The 18529-nt window shown below is 40.9% G+C and overlaps 2 protein-coding genes and 1 long non-coding RNA gene across 11 annotated transcripts in view; 2 read left to right on the top strand and 1 right to left on the bottom strand.

Annotated features, from left to right (window-relative positions):
- Positions 1–243: 243 nt before the first annotated feature.
- On the top strand, positions 244–10995 carry LOC135089802 (cysteine protease ATG4B-like). 8 transcript variants are annotated; one of them, XM_063985850.1, is made up of 11 exons: positions 244–341; positions 2298–2427; positions 3515–3613; positions 4397–4561; positions 4980–5157; positions 5923–6002; positions 6509–6618; positions 7284–7362; positions 7571–7725; positions 8253–8409; positions 8832–10995. In XM_063985850.1, exons 2-11 carry the CDS (start codon positions 2301–2303, stop codon positions 8894–8896), a joined length of 1215 nt encoding a protein of 404 aa, XP_063841920.1. In that variant the 5' UTR covers positions 244–341; positions 2298–2300; the 3' UTR covers positions 8897–10995. The 8 variants fall into 8 exon arrangements, with proteins under 8 accessions (XP_063841920.1, XP_063841927.1, XP_063841924.1 ...); XM_063985851.1 differs by lacking the exon at positions 244–341 and adding an exon at positions 434–452; XM_063985858.1 differs by lacking the exon at positions 244–341 and adding an exon at positions 530–549.
- A 519-nt stretch (positions 10996–11514) lies between these two features.
- LOC135089803 (uncharacterized) lies at positions 11515–13967 on the bottom strand. Of its 2 annotated transcripts, none has more exons than XM_063985860.1 (4): positions 13201–13967; positions 12638–12854; positions 12290–12430; positions 11515–11987 (listed from the first exon to the last, which is right to left on the bottom strand). In XM_063985860.1, exons 2-4 carry the CDS (start codon positions 12659–12661, stop codon positions 11781–11783), a joined length of 372 nt encoding a protein of 123 aa, XP_063841930.1. In that variant the 5' UTR covers positions 12662–12854; positions 13201–13967; the 3' UTR covers positions 11515–11780. The 2 variants fall into 2 exon arrangements, with proteins under 2 accessions (XP_063841930.1, XP_063841929.1); XM_063985859.1 differs by having other exon boundaries at positions 12664–12854; positions 13201–13961.
- Positions 13968–15269: 1302 nt separating this feature from the next.
- The window catches only part of LOC135089806 (uncharacterized), a 47858-nt gene continuing 44598 nt past the window's right edge, over positions 15270–18529 (top strand). Inside the window, exons 1-2 of the long non-coding RNA XR_010261644.1 lie at positions 15270–15349; positions 16914–17026. This is a non-coding gene — a long non-coding RNA (uncharacterized LOC135089806). The remainder of the gene's footprint in view (positions 15350–16913; positions 17027–18529) is intronic.

Genomic DNA, 18529 nt, shown 5'->3' with positions numbered 1-18529 from the left:
TTTCGCAGGTCTATATAATTTTCTTTCGTAGGAGGTCTATGTAATTTTTTTTTTTTTTTCTTCGCAGCTCTATAATTCTTTCCCAGGATTTCTCCCTTCTCTTCTCGCTGTATCAAGGTGAAAATAAGAGAAACAGGTTCGTTCATTCGTTCATTGTTGAGTGCCAGCTTCCAAGACTACCCGAATAAATCCAAATTCCATAGATATTTAAATTCACATCCTAAATAAGAACAACTAATCAAATGAGGGAAAATGTAAGGCTCCGTTGGAAAGAGAGACAGTTCCCTCTGCTGATGACGTCAGAATCAAAACATTGGAGGCCATGGATGACATTATAGCAGGTGACTGACTCCTTCTCTCTGCCTCTCGCACACCTCTGCCTCACCACACTGCCTGAGAGATGAAGAGGGAGAGCCACAGCCTGCAGGAGACGCTGTGGCACGAATACTGTGGTGAAATAATAGGAGAAGTGTGGGAAATAAGACATGAAGGAAAATTTGCTCATTGTGACTAGTCATCGTATTGGGTCACGTGAGGGTATGATAGAAGGTGATGTGCTGGTGTGGTGTGGTGTTATTGGTGCCTTTGTGATAGTGTTGTTACTCATGGCCTTGGAGTTGTTAGGGGGGAGAGAGGAAGGGAGGGCGTGGTCACTGCCTTCCTTATGTTACGGTATTTTTAGGGTGGAATTATTATTATTACTATTATTATTATTATTATTAGTGCTTTGAAATTAAGAGACATAGGAAACGTGAAAGAAAGAAAATTGGGCTAAATTTCTATAAGTAATTCTCTATACTGATGTATGTACGTTGTTGTGTTGTGTTGTGCTGTGCGGTGTGTCTTTATGGTGCTCTTGTCATTAGTAATTTTGGAGTCACTTATTTCAGATTTATAAAGTGTTGAATATTAAAGCTTATTACGAACAATCTCATAAGGATCAACAACAAGAAATAATCTGAGTTTTTATAGCAAAGGAACAAGTAAACTGTCCTGACATATTGATTACACCTGGGGTAATGGTAATGATATGTTATTTACTTCAGATCTAGATAGCATTAGTTAGTCCAAACAACCTTGTCACAATTAACAAGGAATCTAATGCTGTTTGTTCTTCCTTTGTGTTTTAAATCTCCTTTCCACAGCACTACCTACGTCCATCTTCGCATTAGAGTATTTTATTTCAATGATAGGAGTGATTCAGGAGAAACACATTCCACCTTGTGAGTGTTGTAGGAGACTGTAGGTATTGACTATCTTATCAGTAAACTAACATTTTGGAGGAAAGCAGTACATGTATTTGATAGGAGTACTGTACACTGTTATGTCTTAGTTTGCAGAGAGTGCATTTAAAACAAGGTTGTGTGTTCTACCCTGTGAGTCTGTTCTGTTCTGTTGGCAAGCATATGTTTTCAAGAACAGCTGATGTGAATGAGTTGAGTTATATTTCAGCGTCTATAGGAATAATTATGGACAGAATCACATATTTCACCCTGACAAGTATGCAAGATTGTTTCCATTCTATGCTGTTGGTAAAAGAGATATTTGGGAAAAAGCAGCTGATGTATTGGGTATGATTATTCTACAGTGTTGTGTCTCAGTTTCTGTAGGACTAATTGAGGAGAGAAACATGTATTCCAGCTTGATGTGTGTGCAAGATTCTGTCCATTCTGTGCTATTGGTAAAAGAAAATATTGTGGTAAAACAGCTGATGTATTTGATAAGAGTATTGTGCAGTATTATATTACAGTTTGTGAGGAGAAAATCATGTATTCTACCAAGTGAAAAAGTGTGCAAGATCCTATTGACTCTTTGGTAAATTAATATCACATGAATAGTGTAGTGCTGCATTTTATTCCAATTTATGCAAGACTAATCCAGGAACAAAAACACAATCCACCCCATGAACAAGTATACTAGATTCTGTTGATTTTGGGACCATTTTCCAAAACACTTCTGCAATGCACTTCCACTACCTTCAAAAGGCTCTAGCTGGAGTTACGTACCCAGATTTTCAAGGGTGTTTTCACGGTTCTAGTGACAGATTAACAAGTTTTTCTACATTATAAACCAGAGAAACACTTTTGAGAACCCGGTTAATCACCTCTGCGGCCTTTGAAAATAGTCGTGGTGAGAGAGCGAAGCGTTTCAGGATACAGGCCCAATAATTATGAGAGGCCTATGTCTGGGTATATCTGGGAGTCAAAAAAATAAAGTAAAAACTGAAAGTGAGCCAACGACCATGAATCAAAGCCCAGAATACATGGAGTTGAATCCCCCTTGTCTTTTCTTTATAGAGTATGATTGAGAGATGGGTCCGTAGAGTTCCCTACCGGTGGCGCAGATACCTCCTTTGGATTATACACGCCCTCGAGCCTTACCTTTCTATAGTATTTGGGCGCCTCCATAAGCTGTGTAAGATGATAGGTACGTGAGCAGTGAGCGGCGGATGGCAGTGGCCTTGTGTTCACTGCTGCTGTCGTGTACTTGACGAATGCTCTCATGCTTTGGTCACTGTTGTACTGTATGTAGGCTGTTTACTCCTTGATGGGCATGGATGTTTATTGTGTACCGTCACTGCCAGTACAGATCGTTACCAATACAGGTGAACACTGTCCCTCCCTACGCAGACTGCCTTTACATGTATTGCCAACACAGATGAATATTGTCTCTCACAACACAGACCACCACCATCCCTACCACTACAGAGTGTTACTGTTGCTTCCAACACACTGTAAGCGTTACTACCATTACTATTGATATGTTGATGTATTATTTTTTTGTTACTACTACTACTACTACTTTTACTCACAAGTCACTACTACTACTACTACTACTACTACTACTACTACTACTACTACTACTACTACTACTACTACTACTACTACTACTTCACTGGCACACCTATCATTTTTTCACAAACCTCTAACATAACCATCACTACATTATTTTTTATTTTATTTATTCATTTATTTATTTATTTATTTGTTTATTTATTTATTTTTATTTATTTATTTATCTATTTATTTTTTTTTACAAACCACCATCACCACCACCACCACCACCACCACCACACTGACACAAACACACATCATCTTTTTGATAACAAGTCACTGCGAGTTTTGGGGCCGCCCTGCCAACCTTTCAGAGTTGGTCCCTGCGCCAAGCTGTGTGTTTCGCTGACTGTGTTGTGAGTCGAATGTGCCACAGTAGTTGTTCCAGTGTATACTATTTTTGACGACCATTTCCCCTGCACATCCCCCGCCTCTAGTCCCGCCCCACCACCTCATAACAATGGCTGCTGAGTATTTTTGACATTAGGATATGGACATGTCAAGTGTACATAAGATTTTTATATGTGAAGCAGTTTTTCCCCAATAGATTCTGTAGTGGTTCCTGAAAATTATTTGTATATCTTGCTGTGTGTGTGTAGAGATTGCCTCCGAGTGTGTCTGTTGTGCGTCTGTGTGAGCGATGTGTAGGGGTGTGTGTTCTGATCCTGGTGTGTTTGCAGCATGCATGGCCTATGAAGGGGCACTGGGTGAGCCAGAGGACTTCCCCAAGACAGATGAGCCCGTGTGGATTTTAGGAAAGCAATACTCCACTCATAAAGGTCAGTCGCTTGTCTTCTTCTGAGCCTTCGTCACATGACCTTCCTGTTTTATTGTTTTGTATTATTTTTGTATCATCCCGCTTTTATTCTTTAGTATATCATGTTTTGTTTGTCTTATTTTCTTTCTTCCTGTTTATGTACTGTATTGTGTTTCCTCTAGTTTTGTAATTTATTTTGTGTTCTGAAATTGTTCTTCTTCAGAGAGGCTTGACAGGTCTTGAAAACCCTGCACTGTATCATTCATGTACAAATACTGATGATAAATGAATGTCCTAAGTGTCTCAGCTGTGTGGAGTGCTTCAGATCTCTCTTCTCTAAGGGATCAGGAAGGAAATCTTGGTGCTAAACTTTGTGGAGTATGAGAGAAGGGAAGTGAAGAGAAACAGGAATTGTGACAAGTTTTTCTTCACCTTTCTTTCAGTTTCTCACAATATCCCAAACATTGCTAAGTGTTTTTAGATAATGGGGATAAATAACACCTGCTTGGTTAGGTCAGTGATGATTTTGATGTTATATTTGTATACTAATGCCTAATTACTGTTCTGAGATGTCCACTTTACTAAGGTACCTGTTCTTCATGTTTCTCTCAATTATCTTTTCCTGAATTATCTGTTCTTCTGAAATTATGTGTTCATTTTAAATATATTATAAGTTACCATTTCTTATCTGCTTTTATCATAAGGTATCTTTCCTCATAACCCATCTTATTTCTTCTCTCTGTTAGCCTCTCAGTGACACAAACACCCTCTCTCTCTCTCTCTTTCTCTCTCTCCCCCTCTCAAGACTTGGAGGAGATCCGGAGAGATGTGCAGTCCCGTATATGGCTGACATACCGAAGGGGCTTTGCACAGATTGGGGACTCCGGCTACACCTCGGACAAGGGGTGGGGCTGCATGCTGCGCTGTGGACAGATGGTGCTGGCAGAGGCCCTGCTTAGGAGACATCTGGGTAAGGCGCTGTGCTGTGTTGATGTGTTGCTGTATTGTGTTGCTGTGTTGTTCCTTTGGGTTAAGTCCTGTTAGTGTGAAGTATTGCCTTGTAATGGTGTTCCCTGTTGTGACTCCTCTTTGTCTGGGTCTTCTGTCTGTTTTCTTATTTCTCTTTGCCTTTCTTTTCTCTAATTACCCAAAATTTATGTCTATTTTCTTCTTTTCTTTTCTTTTTCTCTTATTACTCAAAAATATATGCCTGTTTTCTTCTTTGTTTTCTTTTCCCTTATTACCAAAAAATTATGCCTGTTTTCTATGTTTTCTTCCTCTTTCCTCTTGTTACTCAAAATTTATGCTTCTTTTCTACCTGTATTCCTCTTTCTCGTTTCTTTTCTTGTCTCATTACCCAAATTCATGCAGTGTTCCCTCACCTGCAGGTCGGGAGTGGACGTGGGCACCAGAGACCAAAGACGAGACATACCTCAGGATCTTGCACATGTTTGAGGACCACAAGTTAGCCACCTTCTCCCTGCACATCATCTCCCAGCTTGGGGTGGACGAGGGGAAGCCCATAGGGGAGTGGTACGGCCCCAACACAGTGGCCCAGGTCCTCAGGTATGTGTGAGGCAGGAGTGGATCAGATAGCAGTCTTGGGGAATTGACTTACTGATTCTGTTTGTAAAGTTATGTAGATTTGGTTCTGGGACTTGGAGGTGTCTCACTCTGACTAGATGTTAAGGATAGGTTATTGTTGAAGATGCTCTTGTGTGTGGGGGGCAGGAGTGGATCAGATAGCAGCCTTGGGGAACTGACTTACTGATTCTGTTTGTTTGGTTCTGGGATTTGAAGATGTCTCAGTCTGACTAGATGTTGATGACTGATTGTTGCTTATGTTATGTCATCTTGGAGCATCATAGGTGCTGAGAAATTGATCTATGTAGAATAAATGGTTGGGGACTAAACCCTGTAATACAAATCCAATTAATTATCAGACATTTAAAGGAGACAGATCCCAGCAACACACTGCAGACAAGTTGTGGGATGCTTCAGAGGAGGTAGAACATAGCAATATAAACACATTGTAGACAAGTTGTGGCGATGCTTCATAGGAGGCAGAACATAGCAACACAAACACACTATAGACAAGTTGTGGGATGCTTCAGGAGAGGCAGAACATAGCAACACAAAGACACTGTAGGCAGGTTATGGGATGCTTCAGAGGAGGCAGAACATAGCAACACAAACACACAGTAGGGAAGTTACATGATTAGCAACACATATGCACTGCAAACAAGGTGTGTGGGGCTTTACAGGAGGCAGGTCCCAGCCACACATAAACATACTATAAATAAGAACTGTAAGACTTTCTCTGACCTGCAGGAAACTGACGCCCTTTGATGAATGGAACAACTTCAGTGTCAACGTGGCCATGGACAACATTGTCATCATGGACGAGATCAGTAAGTGGTGCTGGTGGTGGTGGCAGTGAAGTGTGTACCATAATATCAGTATTCGGTGATGGTGATGGTGGTGCTGGTGTTTGTATTCAGATTTTTTAGAGTGAAGCTTCTACCGTGACACCAGAATACATGCAGACACAGACGTATTTCTTGAGATATAACGAGATGATTTCCAGCCTTTAGATTATGAGAAGTATGAGTTGCTTATATCCAGAGTAATGTAAGTGACATCTCAATACTCAAGGCACTGCTGTAGTGTGTGTTTGTGTGAGTTTCTGTTTGACATAGAAAATTGTGTGTTTCTGTGTTTGTGGAAAAAGATGAGGGTGTTTCTATGTCTGAGTGTGTGGGAGAGTGTAAGTGTGTATGGGGCAGGAAAGGGCATACTGCATTTAACATAGTGACATCTCAAAACAGCCTTCTTTTTCCATTTTTGCCAATGCCAGCCTTCGTAATATACAAAACAAAGAAGAAAGGTAGTAATGCCTTTGCCTTCCTTCTTCCAGGGTGCAGCTGTCAGACAGAAGGGGAGCGAACCTGGCGGCCCCTCCTGCTCTTCATTCCACTCCGCCTTGGACTTGCTGAGATGAACCCTCTCTATTTCTCCGGCATCAAGGTGAGTGCCGCCATCAAGTAACTGAGTCATTTATGTTACCTTTACATGCATTTTTTTAAATCTTGTCACCTCTTTATAGTATGTGGCACCTGAGTGGGCATTTTTCATTCTTTTTGTTGCTCTTGGCCAGTGTCACTCTTACATAAAAAAAAGAAATGTAGAGTGAATGATTATAGTGATAGTAGTAATCTATACATCTGTCTATATATCAGGCTGACAGTCCCACACACTCACACATCGCTCATGCTCTTACCCTCGTTGGCTCTCAGTAGAAAGGCACAGTCTCGTGGAATAGTAGTAATAATGATGATGATTCTGTATTCACCTTGAGACTTAGATGAACAGTGGGAGTAAATTTATACACTAAAAAATAAGATTAATTTTAATATATTAGGGAAACAAGAAAACTAACTCTAGAATTAAGCAGTTTTAATAGCCATATGATAGCATTGTGAAAGAAAATTAACTCTAGAATTAGAAAGAGTTATATTTCTCACTTGATAGGACTGTGTAAAGAAGCTAACTAGAATTAAGCAGAGTTATAAAATCCCACTTGATAGAATTGTGAAAAAAATTAACTCTAGAATCAGGAAGAGTTATAATCCTCACTTGATGGAGATATAAATTCAGCCACTGATATTTACAGTTCTGTCTCCTTTAAACAGAAATACTTCAAAATGCCGCAGTCGCTTGGACTCATAGGAGGGAAGCCCAACCATGCCTCGTACTTCATTGGTTTTGTGGGTGAGTGAGTCGTTGAGTCAGTTATCTTACAGTGAGTTAGTTATCTTACAGTTCTGGCTGTCTTTTATTAATTTTCAAGACTAAATACTAGATGTATAAACAATTTTTCTTAACAGTTTTGGAAGTTTCTGTATTTATCACCTTAATCTCATTCGTACACCAATGTATTGACTGACATGGTGTGTGTGGTGTGTGGCTTGTGGTGCAGGGGACGAGGTGGTGTACCTGGACCCACATACCACCCAGGAGGCCGGCACAGTGGGCAAGAAGGTGACGGAGGAGGAGGAGGACATGGACAGATCCCATCACTGCAACTTTGCACAACGCATGCCACTTGAGCACCTGGACCCCTCCCTGGCCCTGGTGAGAGAGAGTACTATTTTCAAAGGCCAGAGATGATTAGCCAGGTTTTCATGATATTTTTTACTCTTAATGATTTAGAATCAGTCAAATTATCCTTGGAATCAGTGAAGCACCTCTGAAAATCCCAGTAACTTCCAGTACAGCCTGTTAAAAAGTAGTCAGTGTAAGGCTTGTTTTGTTATGTTCCTCTCTATGTTTGTTGAAGTGCTTCTGTTATGGCACTGAAAAGGGATGTGTTTTCCTATATTCCCATCCTATGTCTTTGTACTCATCTGTTGCAGCACTTCTTTTGTTGAGCTGAGTCAGAGTAAGACATCCTTTTCTGTATTCCTGTCTGTGTCTTCTATTCCCTTGTCTCTGTTGCAGTGCTTCAGCTATGGTACTGAGAAGAATGTTTTCCTGTATTCCTATCTGTCATCCTATTTCCTTGTTCCTGTTGTAGTGCTTCCATTGTGGTGTTGAGAGGTTTGAGTCAGAGTTTGGCTTGTTTTGCTCTCTACATCTTTGTATTCCTTTCTCTTTTGCAGTGCTTCTACTGTGGCACAGAGAAGGAGTTTGACGATCTCTGCAATCGCATCAGGCAAGAACTTATTGATGCAGAGAAGACGCCTCTCTTTGAGCTGGTCCCCACCCGGCCTGCCTACATGCGGGATGATGCCACGGGGACAGGCGCCTCAGGCATCAGTGGGTATCCTGGGCTTGTCCTTCCTCTCTGCTGTGCTTAGAACTCTCCTTTCTTGATCCTCAGTAAAGAATTCTATCTCTTTCTCTCTTATATGATTCTGTTTAAGTCTCTCATTCTTCCTTGCTATGTAGTTCAAGTTTCTCTTTTGTTATGCCATTCAGATTTCTCTTTCTCACTTGTTTTGTTGTTTGAAGTTCTTTATCTCTTGTGACATAATTCAAAACCCTTTTTTCTTATTATTCTCAGGCTGGTATGTGAATAGATAGACAGATTAGGAGAGAATGACAATAGTAATGTTGAAATAATACCACTGATGTCTTTACTGTTTTTCCTCAGTTTCATTTGTAATTTGTATCACTTAGGATCATTTTTTTTAGTTAATAACCTAACTAACCAATTAAATAATTAACTATCCTCTCAGGTATGGACTTGGAGGATCATCGGCTGGACTCAGAAGATGACGAGGAGTTTGAGGTCCTGCAGTGATGACAGACTCAGAGGTTGTAAGGCGGTGGTGGTAGTGATGGTGGGCTCGACTCCCACTGGTGGCACTGTAGTGTCCCTCCTCTCTTGGGCCTTTCCTCATAAATCATATTGTATTTTTTATAAATGCTCTTTCCTTCATACTGGGTCCAAAAAAAGATGCAGGTGTTTGATAAAAGTACACTACAATGAGAAAAGTTTATAATATTGTTTTTTTTTTTTTTTTTTCACTGAGATTTTGAGATTTATGTATGTACAGAAGTTTGATGTCAGCTTGGTATAGAGATAGGCAGATCCATCGCTTGTATATTCTCCGGTTTCCATTTCCGCAACAGAGTTTAATTTGTTATAGTCATCCTGTCACTAGATGCATGATTATTCTGGTTTCTACAGCTCATCTGTCACTGGTATCAATACAGATGTAATGAAATCAGGACTGGTGGAGTGGGTAACAAATGCAGTGGGATGGTTTGGTTACATTGAGAAGAGTGAGGAATTTGTAAAGAGAGTGAAGTTGAAGGATCTAATAAAAAAAAAAGAGCCAGTTAGAAGATAGAGCAAGGCATTAGAGAGATAATGATATGCAGCGAGACCTGAAAAGAAACCCCACTAGTCCCAAATGCACTTAATTCTGGGGCAAGAGTGAGGAGTTTGTGAAGAAATTGAGTGAATGTTCTTATAAGGGAAGACAGAACAAGTCATTGGGGAGATAGAATGATATACAGCAAGGTGCCATGATTAAGAGACTCACCAATCCCAAAACCACACAATTCTGGGAGAAGTTTTATGCATCAATTGATACCAGACTCCAAGGTTTTCAGTTCACATCTCACTCATCACTGCCCTCATCCTTTGTCATGCTTCCTGTAGCTCATGACTGCATTTATTACTACCATCCACATCAGGCATCTCAGAGACAGTTGAAGGGGACACCAGTGGGATGACAGTGGCCTCTAGTGAAGGAGTCGAGGATAATTTTGTGTGGGAACAGTGTATAACTGTATTGGTGTCAGTGCTTGTGTGAGAGGAACTCCTAAGCTTGTGCAGTTGCCTAAAGAAGTGGTTATATTCCATAAGATTTTTGTGACTAAAATTTATTTATTTTTTTTATGTAGGAGGGACACTGGCCAGGGGCAACAAAAATCCAGTTAAAAAAAAGCCCATTGAGATGCCAGCTCCTGAATAGGGTCGGAAGCAATAGTAAAAAATTGAGGGATAAGTGTCTTGAAACCTTCCTCTTCAAAGATTTTAAGTCATAAGAAGGTGGAAATACAGAAGCAAGCAGGGAGTTACAGAGTTTACTAGCATTTAGCAACCACTTTTTCCTGTTAGAACATGAGAGAATAGAAGCTGCAAGAAGTCCTCATACTTACACTATCTACCTGTCTGTATATCAAGTCAGGGTGACCCAAACAAAGCACCACACACTCATACACACATCATTGACACTGAGCCCTGTTGGCCCCTGGTAGAAAGGGACAGGAGGATAGGTATTGTATAGTTGAACTATATATTCCCTGTTTCTTCTTGGTTTTTACAGAGCTCTTAATATAAAGCAGCATATTGGTTCATTGACACATTTCCATTCAGTTTATAACCTTTAGTGGATTCTCTGACATCACTTCTTAGGGTAACTGTATTTCAAGCTATTATTTTTCTCCAGTGTTGAGGTGATGAATGAACCCTTGAACTTTTTACATGTGCTGTTGGGAATTCCATTGAATGTATGTGGTACGCTTTTTTTCTTTCTTCCACGTGTAAGTTAATCTTCCATTTCACGTCGTTTGGATGTCATAGTCTGTAGGCTGGTGATGATGATAATGATGTGTTACTACCTATAGCTACTTGACAGGAGGTTTTAGGAGATATATGAAGTGTTGTTATGCTTGCAGGTATTCTTTAGATCGGTACTTGTAGCCGGAGCGTTACCACTGACCTGCCACGAGGATTGCAGACACCGAACCTTTGTGTTGAGTTGTTGTTGTGTCAAGGATGCATGTCAGACACCACTGTTCTTGTGTTGCACGTTAGCAACACTTTGTTCTCTCTTAAGTATAAATGCTTGTTTATCACACACACACACACACACATACATACACACTTACATATACACATAGCTTGTTTTGATTAGTCTGGCCACATTTGTATATATTTTGTACAAACTATGTTGTCACTCAAATTTATTATACTGAAAGAGAAATAAAAGTTTTATTTGAAACTTGCGAGTAGATACTGAAAAAAAAGTTTTATTGTCTTTCATTCCAGGTTGAATCTGTGGTTCAGTGAAGCACCACACAGTGTCAAAAGATGTGAGAGGTGACAGATCACTGTTACTCTAAACTGAGAAGAAAAAGGAGACTCCATAGTATATAAAACATGCTTGATGATGAGAAGGAGAGAGATTAGTAAGCATAGTTGTATGTGAGAAGAAATAGAGAAGGAATGAAGAGCTTGTAATGAGAATGGAGCAGGAAAATGAAAAGCAAATAATGAGAATGAATGAAAAGCTTAAGATGACGTTACATGTGGAAGGTAATAAATGACTGAAGAATCTAGATGCAGACAGAGTAAAGCTTTTGAGTGTAACAAAACAACAGTGAAGGACTAAGAATAACATAACCTTTGAAAAACAATACTTAATGTATTTTAACCTTACACAGCACTGAAAAATTTACATTAGCACAATAAAACCCAGCAGAGCATTAACCAGAATACAACTCTTTGCCAGTGCTTCCATCTCCATACCCAATACTGCATCCTTTTCATCCAAGCTTCAAGTAATCCACTAAAATAAACTTCACTAAAGTATAACAGCCTTAGTACCACATGATATTGGCTCTGTGCTTGAAACCTACACAACAGGTTTTCAATATAGGACAGTGTTATTTTACTGCACTCCTCCCTTGGCATGACCGGGGGACTTATCGGAACCCTCACTGTGTATGTGGTCATCTGTGCTTGCCTCACTGCTGACTGCACTCTCATCTTTGGGGGGAACGATGTAGAACCTTATGTCGTCCACCTTCTCATGTCGCTGCATTACCCGAGCCTTCACCTTCTTGACTTCCTCCTCAATTGTGGAGAAGACGTTTTCCTGTTGGAGCAAGAGTGTATTAGTATCTCAATGCATGCACCCTCACTGGTATTCTTTTGGTTTTTATATGAGACGGGCATCAGCCAAGAACAATAAAATAAATATACAAAAAAGGCCCAGAGATGTGTAAAAAATAGCCCAATGAATGCTAGGTGTGATAATACAGTCTTTTTACACTTAACACAATGGACACTGTCTTGTCTTAGCTCAAGCAAAGGTAATACACACAATCCTGCTTGGGAGATGATGACCTTGCCTTACACACAGATTAATTTTGGAGTGAATGACAAGCCCAGACTCACCACATCCTCCTTGGTGGCCTTCCTGGAGGTGATGGTGACTTTGATCTGATGGCCTTTGCTCAGCCACTTGGTGAGGCTGTGAAGCTTCACTCCCAGGTCATGAGGTGTGATCTTGCCCCCAATGACCAAGATCTTCTCATCCTGGGATAGATAGAGACTTTACTAAACACTCTTTACTTGAACTCATCCTGGAAGTAACGAGAGCCACTAGCAACGTCAAAACACTCATTACCCTTTACATGACTATAACATTCCACTCTCCTATCACCACATCCCCTTCACAGCATCATGGAAACACCGAATTGATCTGAAGGTGGTATGCTGAAGGGGATGGTGCTTAAGACTCACCCTTCTGTGAGCCTTCTCTGCCATACCTTTCCACCCACACTTGTCTTCTTTTCACTCTTCTTTGCCTTGATCTCCTTCTCAAGGTATTGCTTGCCGGTCATCAGTTTGTATGCCTTCCTGCCGCCCTTCAGGTTCACGTCCTCCACCTTCACCAGCTTCAGGTCCCGTCGCTTGGCCAGTCTCTCCGCATTCTCCAGGCTGACTACTGATACCTTGTCTTGGAAGAGTATGGAGGTGAGCTTTCTGACATGTGGAGAAGGTACGTATTGTATTTCGAGTGTGAAATATTGTCTTTTATGCATCATGGAAAAATAACCAGGTAAACACATCTAATAATGTAACATAGCATAAACTAACATAAGGTAACATAACTAACATAACCTAACCAAATCCACCCTAACTTAACCTAACCTAGCACACCCACAAAATAACTAGTAAAATAAGGTATTTAGTAATCTCAGATAACTTAACCTAACCAAATCGGTCCTAACCTAATAAATAAATAAAAATAAAAACAAAATAACAAGGATGGCAAGAATTAACACACAAAAGTCACAATCCACCTTCAGTATCAATAAGTGTGACTAATTCAGCTTTATCCGGCCGATGCTTCTTCCCCTCAGGCGTAACTCCTTCCACCTTAGTGCGGGTCTTGTGGCTGAGTGGAGAGGTGCTGAAGCGGGCTGGGTGGAGGGAGGTAGAGGGAGAGGAGAGGGGCGGCAGGGTTGCTAAAGGAGAGAGATGAGGTGATACACTGAGTGGACATGAATGATGAGATGAATGTAATGTCAGAAGGCGTGTTTGGGAGTGGAGGAAAGGTGGGTGGATGGATGAAGGATGAATGGAGGATACTGAATGAAAGGAAGACTTCGGATGCAGGAAACAGTGGGAGAAGGAGGAGGACGAGGAGGAAGAAGATAGGAAGGAGTGAGAGGACGAGGACGAGGAGAGGGAGGAAGGCTTAGGCTGAAGACACATATAGGAGGAAGAAGATAAAGAGTGGAAAGAAGATTTAGGATGAAGGAAATACTGGAAGGGGGTGGAGGAGGACGAGGAAGGCAGGAAAAAGTAAATCCGAAGTTGACGAGTCGCCATCACGGGCCTCACTCGTCTTAGGCCACACTTAACTGCAGCCATTCCGTCTTATTTCTCTTCTCCTTCGCAGTCACAGATCTAATACAACTTCTCCTGCTGTTATATGTGCCTTGTGATTGCTTCCAAGTTATCTACCGGCATTTCCCGTCGAGTTATTAAGGGGAAACTCAGAAACTCCTTAGAATGATCAACACCAAAATTTCAACACGACTTTTGAATCTGTTTTTTTTGTGATTCTCCGTCCTCTTATCTCTCATTTAGTGACTTATCTTGCTGTATTCCTTGTCCTGCCTTCATGATATCATAGTTTTATACCCCTTCCTTCCTCCCAATGTGTTTTCTTTGCGTATCATTCTTTTAATTCTTGGTAAAATACACAAAAGTATTGTTTTCTAAAAATAACCCCGCTGGTGTTTTGCCATATTTAGACCTTAAACCATTATGACATGTGCTGCAAAAAATATATATACACCCAAATATCTCCTTTATTCTCTAACATCATGTATTAGAAGGTATTTACTTATTACTAAGGTCATACGGTTCACTGTCCCATCCGTGGAGCGAGACTGTCCAAACCGTGTAAATATTTGGCAGAGTGTCTTATATAACTATTTTTGCCTTTCTTGTCGTTAACATTGAACCATGTCCTCGAGAGAGTAACATGTAGTGCGCAGATGAAAAAGAAGAATATTCATGCCTTCAGAAACTCACGAGTACTTAGAATATAGCCAGAAACAGCGGTAAATTGGAAGAATTCAAATAAAAGACCCTCATTTATTTAAATATTTTTGCTTTTGTCGTCGTTAATATTGATCGGTGTTCCCGGAAGAATAATATAGAATAATAATATAGTGCGTAGATGTAATAGGAGAAAATTTTTACCTTCAAAACTCATGGATATTGCCAGAAACAGCTGTAAATAAGAAGGACTAAAATAAAAGACATTTTGCCAATAGAAAGGAATAAATAAGTCCTGAGAGTTGATAGATGCAAAGGACATTTATCTTTCATTACCTCTTTAGAGGACAAGAGTAGAATATATACGGCTCCCTGCGTCAAATGGTGAATGTTTTTAGTAGTTGGTTTTTGCAATCTCTCTCTCTCTCTCTCTCTCTCTCAATACAATTATATCTCCCTCTCTCTCTAGTGTCTCTCCATCCATACATCTCTCCACTTCCTCTATCTCAATGACCCACACCTGGTATCCTCTCTGTCTGTCTTTCAATACATCCATAACTATCTCTCCACCTTTTCTTTTCGATGACTATCTGCCGTGTATAATATCTCCCCCGTCTCTCCACCCATCCACCTCCTCTTACTCCCCCAAGTGACCCAGTCCCGGTATCGAAATTCCGGAGCACATGTTCCTTACAGCGTGCGAGGGGTGAGAAAGAAGCTATAAGGGTCAAAATCGGTCAAAATCAAGCTATAGGGACCCGTGGCAATGGACCAATGGGGAAGCTTGATTCATATCCTGCTGTGACGTAGTGAGCGGCAGCCAATCAGAGCGGGAGTCTCATCCTGCTTAGCCCCGCCTGCTTGTTGTCAGTGAGCTGGGAGTCCGCCTTCAGTCTGGAGTTTATTTGGGAAAAACTTCATATATATAGAGTACAGAATGTGAGTATAGATCCTGCTGGGTTTGGGGAAGGCCTCGGGGGCTTGGTAGGGGGTCTAATTATTGGATTTTTAAGGGAAATGTGAGGTATTCCGGATCGATGTCTTGTTCTTCAATGGCTGTGATGGCCGACCATGTTTTGTTTATGAAAGTTTCCACAAAATGACGCCTAGGTGGTAGTTACTCATTGTTATCCGTCATGTGCTTCACCTTAAGGTCGCTGCCGCCACGTTGGGTCAAGGATGGCAATGGCTAGGTTAAATCTGCTTTGGTTAGGTTAGGGGAGAATACTATGGAGGGGAGTAAAGTGCTATGCTGTTATGCTCGTGTGCTGCCCCGCCACATGTTCCCTGCTTCCTGGGGCGGTCAGGGATAGCCAGGGTTAGGTTTGGTTTGGTTAGCTTAGGTAGGTTGCCTCATGAGGTTAGGAAATGAAGGGGGATACAGTGCTAAAGCTGTCTTGGTGTGTTCATGTTCTGTGCCCTACCTGTCCACATACACTTCCAGGCTCCTCCCGCCAGATTGGAGCGGGAATAAGGTTTGGTTAGGTTAGATTAGGTTTAGTTTAGCTTGTTGAGGTTAGGGGTAGGGTGGGATAGTGTAAAGCTGTTATGCTGTTGTGTGTGCTGTTGGCGTGTCCTTGCCTCGTCAGCAGCACTAAGCCCCAAGACACAGCAGGTGGTGGCTTGAGTCGTTAGTTACCTAGTTGTTACTCAGGCAGTTGAACATATAGGCAGAAAAAAAGAAACGTTTAGACTCATCTGGTTTACTCACCTGGGTTACCTGTTACTCGAGCCAGTCAAGCAAGTAGAGGTATTGTCTGGGAAATACTAGGGTTGCTCAAGTCTAGTCAGGCAGTTAGGTGGGGTTTCAAATGATAAATCTACACAATGAGGGGAGTAGGAGTGAAATTGTAAACTGAAGTCATTTAAATCCAACCTAACTTAACCTAACCACCTTATGGCTTGTTGCAGCTTCCCTTATTTTCTTATGTTCTTATGTTTTTATGTTAACCAGCTTTCGAATGTGAATGCTAATGTTATTTTGACACTATCCTAAATTACCAGTGAAATACAAGGATAGGTTAAGTCTGCAGGTACACTAGTCTGTCGAGAATAGTGTTGGTTAAGAGCTTGGCAGAATGGACTGAATTATGTAGCTCGTGCAGGACAAACCAACACAAGCAGGCAGGCTGTATTCCACTGTAGGCCTCAACATGTTCCCAGGCATTTCAGTCTCTCCTGTAGTGCGTCTTAGCCTCATGTAGTGTTGGCAGTTAGATGTATTTTAGCCTCATTTTTTCCGGATATTGAGGGTGGCCGCCATGCTTACCTTATATATTTGGTTATATTATCTTGCACTCTTCGTCTCTCCTCCAAATGTGATCAAACCACCTCAAGTCTTGCCTCACAACCTTTAATCTCATTCCTTCCTCAACAAGAATCTGAAAATGTGAATAAATTTTAGTGCAGATCAGTTTTGCAGTCCAGCAGGTTAACTGAGGTCAATTTTGCCATGTAGTAGGTCAATTAGCAATCCAACACTTGTCCCACCTTCACCCTACAGATGCCTCGTTCAAGGCGCCACCGATCCAGCACAGACCGAAGCCGTAGCCGATCCAGAGACCGTGACCGGGAAAGGCGACGACGAAGGGTAGAGGACTCGTCACGCACCAGAGGGTGAGTGTTGCTGAGGGAGTGATGGGCAGTGATGGGTGGTGATGGGCAGCGATGGGTGGAATATTAAATGTGTTAGTTGTACATCTAATTTTCTTTCCCCTGGAGTTGCAGTTGGTGTGTTGTATCTGCTGGTGTTGAATGTGGGAATGTAGAGTGAATGTTGCAGTGTGTAAGAGAGGGTGTGTCTTAGTTGGACAGTCAGCTTTCTCTTCCTCTGCGTTGGTTTCTCCCTGGTTATTTGCGGACAGTGTTTCAGTGTGGGAGAGTTGATGTTGCAAGGTGCGGAGGACATGTGATAGACTATAAGCATCAGGGTTCTTGAAATGAGGGTAAAATAAAATGAGAGTGTGGGATTGGGAAATTATCTTATTGGCCTCAGCATGAATTTTAAGATAGATTAGGTTAGGGTTTTTTTTTATCATGTTTCTTCTGTACTTGAAATGAGTGAAATTTGTAACTTTAGTGCTTGTTTCATCACTAAAATTATCTTTGTGTATCTTGATGCTGGTGTGAATTAAGTTTAACATAGATAAGGCTTTTTTTTTTTTTATCTTGTTTCTTGTATACTTGAAATGAGTCTGAAATATGTAATGTTATGCCAGTTTTCTTTTCATCAGTAAATTACCTCACATGTATTTTGGTGCTGGTGTGAATTTAAGTTGAATTTAGGTAAGGTTTGGGGTTTGTTTGTCTTGCCTCTTACATTACACGTGAAATGGGAATTGTAACGGTATGCCCACCACCTTTTTTTTTTTTTTTCATCTGAGTATCTTGAGTATGCATTGACTTGGGGATAGAGGAAAATGAGGTAAACTTAGAGGAAACTTAGAGGAAAATGAGGTAATGGGGATGACAATATTTTATGACAGAATGCAGAAGACTGTGAGGGTTAAAATCTTGGCTGTCTAATTAATACCACTCATCATTACACTTAAATTTTGTGGTTTATTTAAGTTATTGTCTATCTTTTAGCATTACTTAATTCTCTCTCTCTCTCTCTCTCTCTCTCTCTCTCTCTCTCTCTCTCTCTCTCTCTCTCTCTCTCTCTCTCTCTCTCTCTCTCTCTCTCTCTCTCTCTCTCTCTCTCTCTCTCTCTCTCTCTCTCTCTCTCTAGCAAATCACCATCATAGCTTTCACTATCTTCTAATAATAGTGACACAATAGTCCTGAAATGAATAGTGTAACCTTCCCCTCCCCTCCCAGCCTCTCCCTCACCCTCAAACCTACCATCTTCACTATCTTGATGTAATATGTGAGTGATAATGATTAGTGATAGTGATGACATTAGAGAACAATGGTGTGTGAGAGATTCCCTGGGACAAGAGAGAGATAGAGAGTCTTATCAGTAAGAGATTATGAAAGCCCTGATTATATTGATTGAAAGAAGGTGGATAAGTGGAACTGTGTCTCTGTAACCTTGAACTATAGAGGGTCGAGATAGGAATAAATGGAAGATAGAGAGTGAATGATCAATAGAAGTGAATAAATGACAAAGTGAATGAA

This window comes from Scylla paramamosain, chromosome 33 (genome assembly GCF_035594125.1).
Source record: "Scylla paramamosain isolate STU-SP2022 chromosome 33, ASM3559412v1, whole genome shotgun sequence".
In the NCBI taxonomy this organism is placed as follows: domain Eukaryota; kingdom Metazoa; phylum Arthropoda; class Malacostraca; order Decapoda; family Portunidae; genus Scylla; species Scylla paramamosain.
The sequence above is the reverse complement of the archived record's forward strand: the minus strand, read 5'-3'. Positions and strand labels throughout refer to the sequence as shown.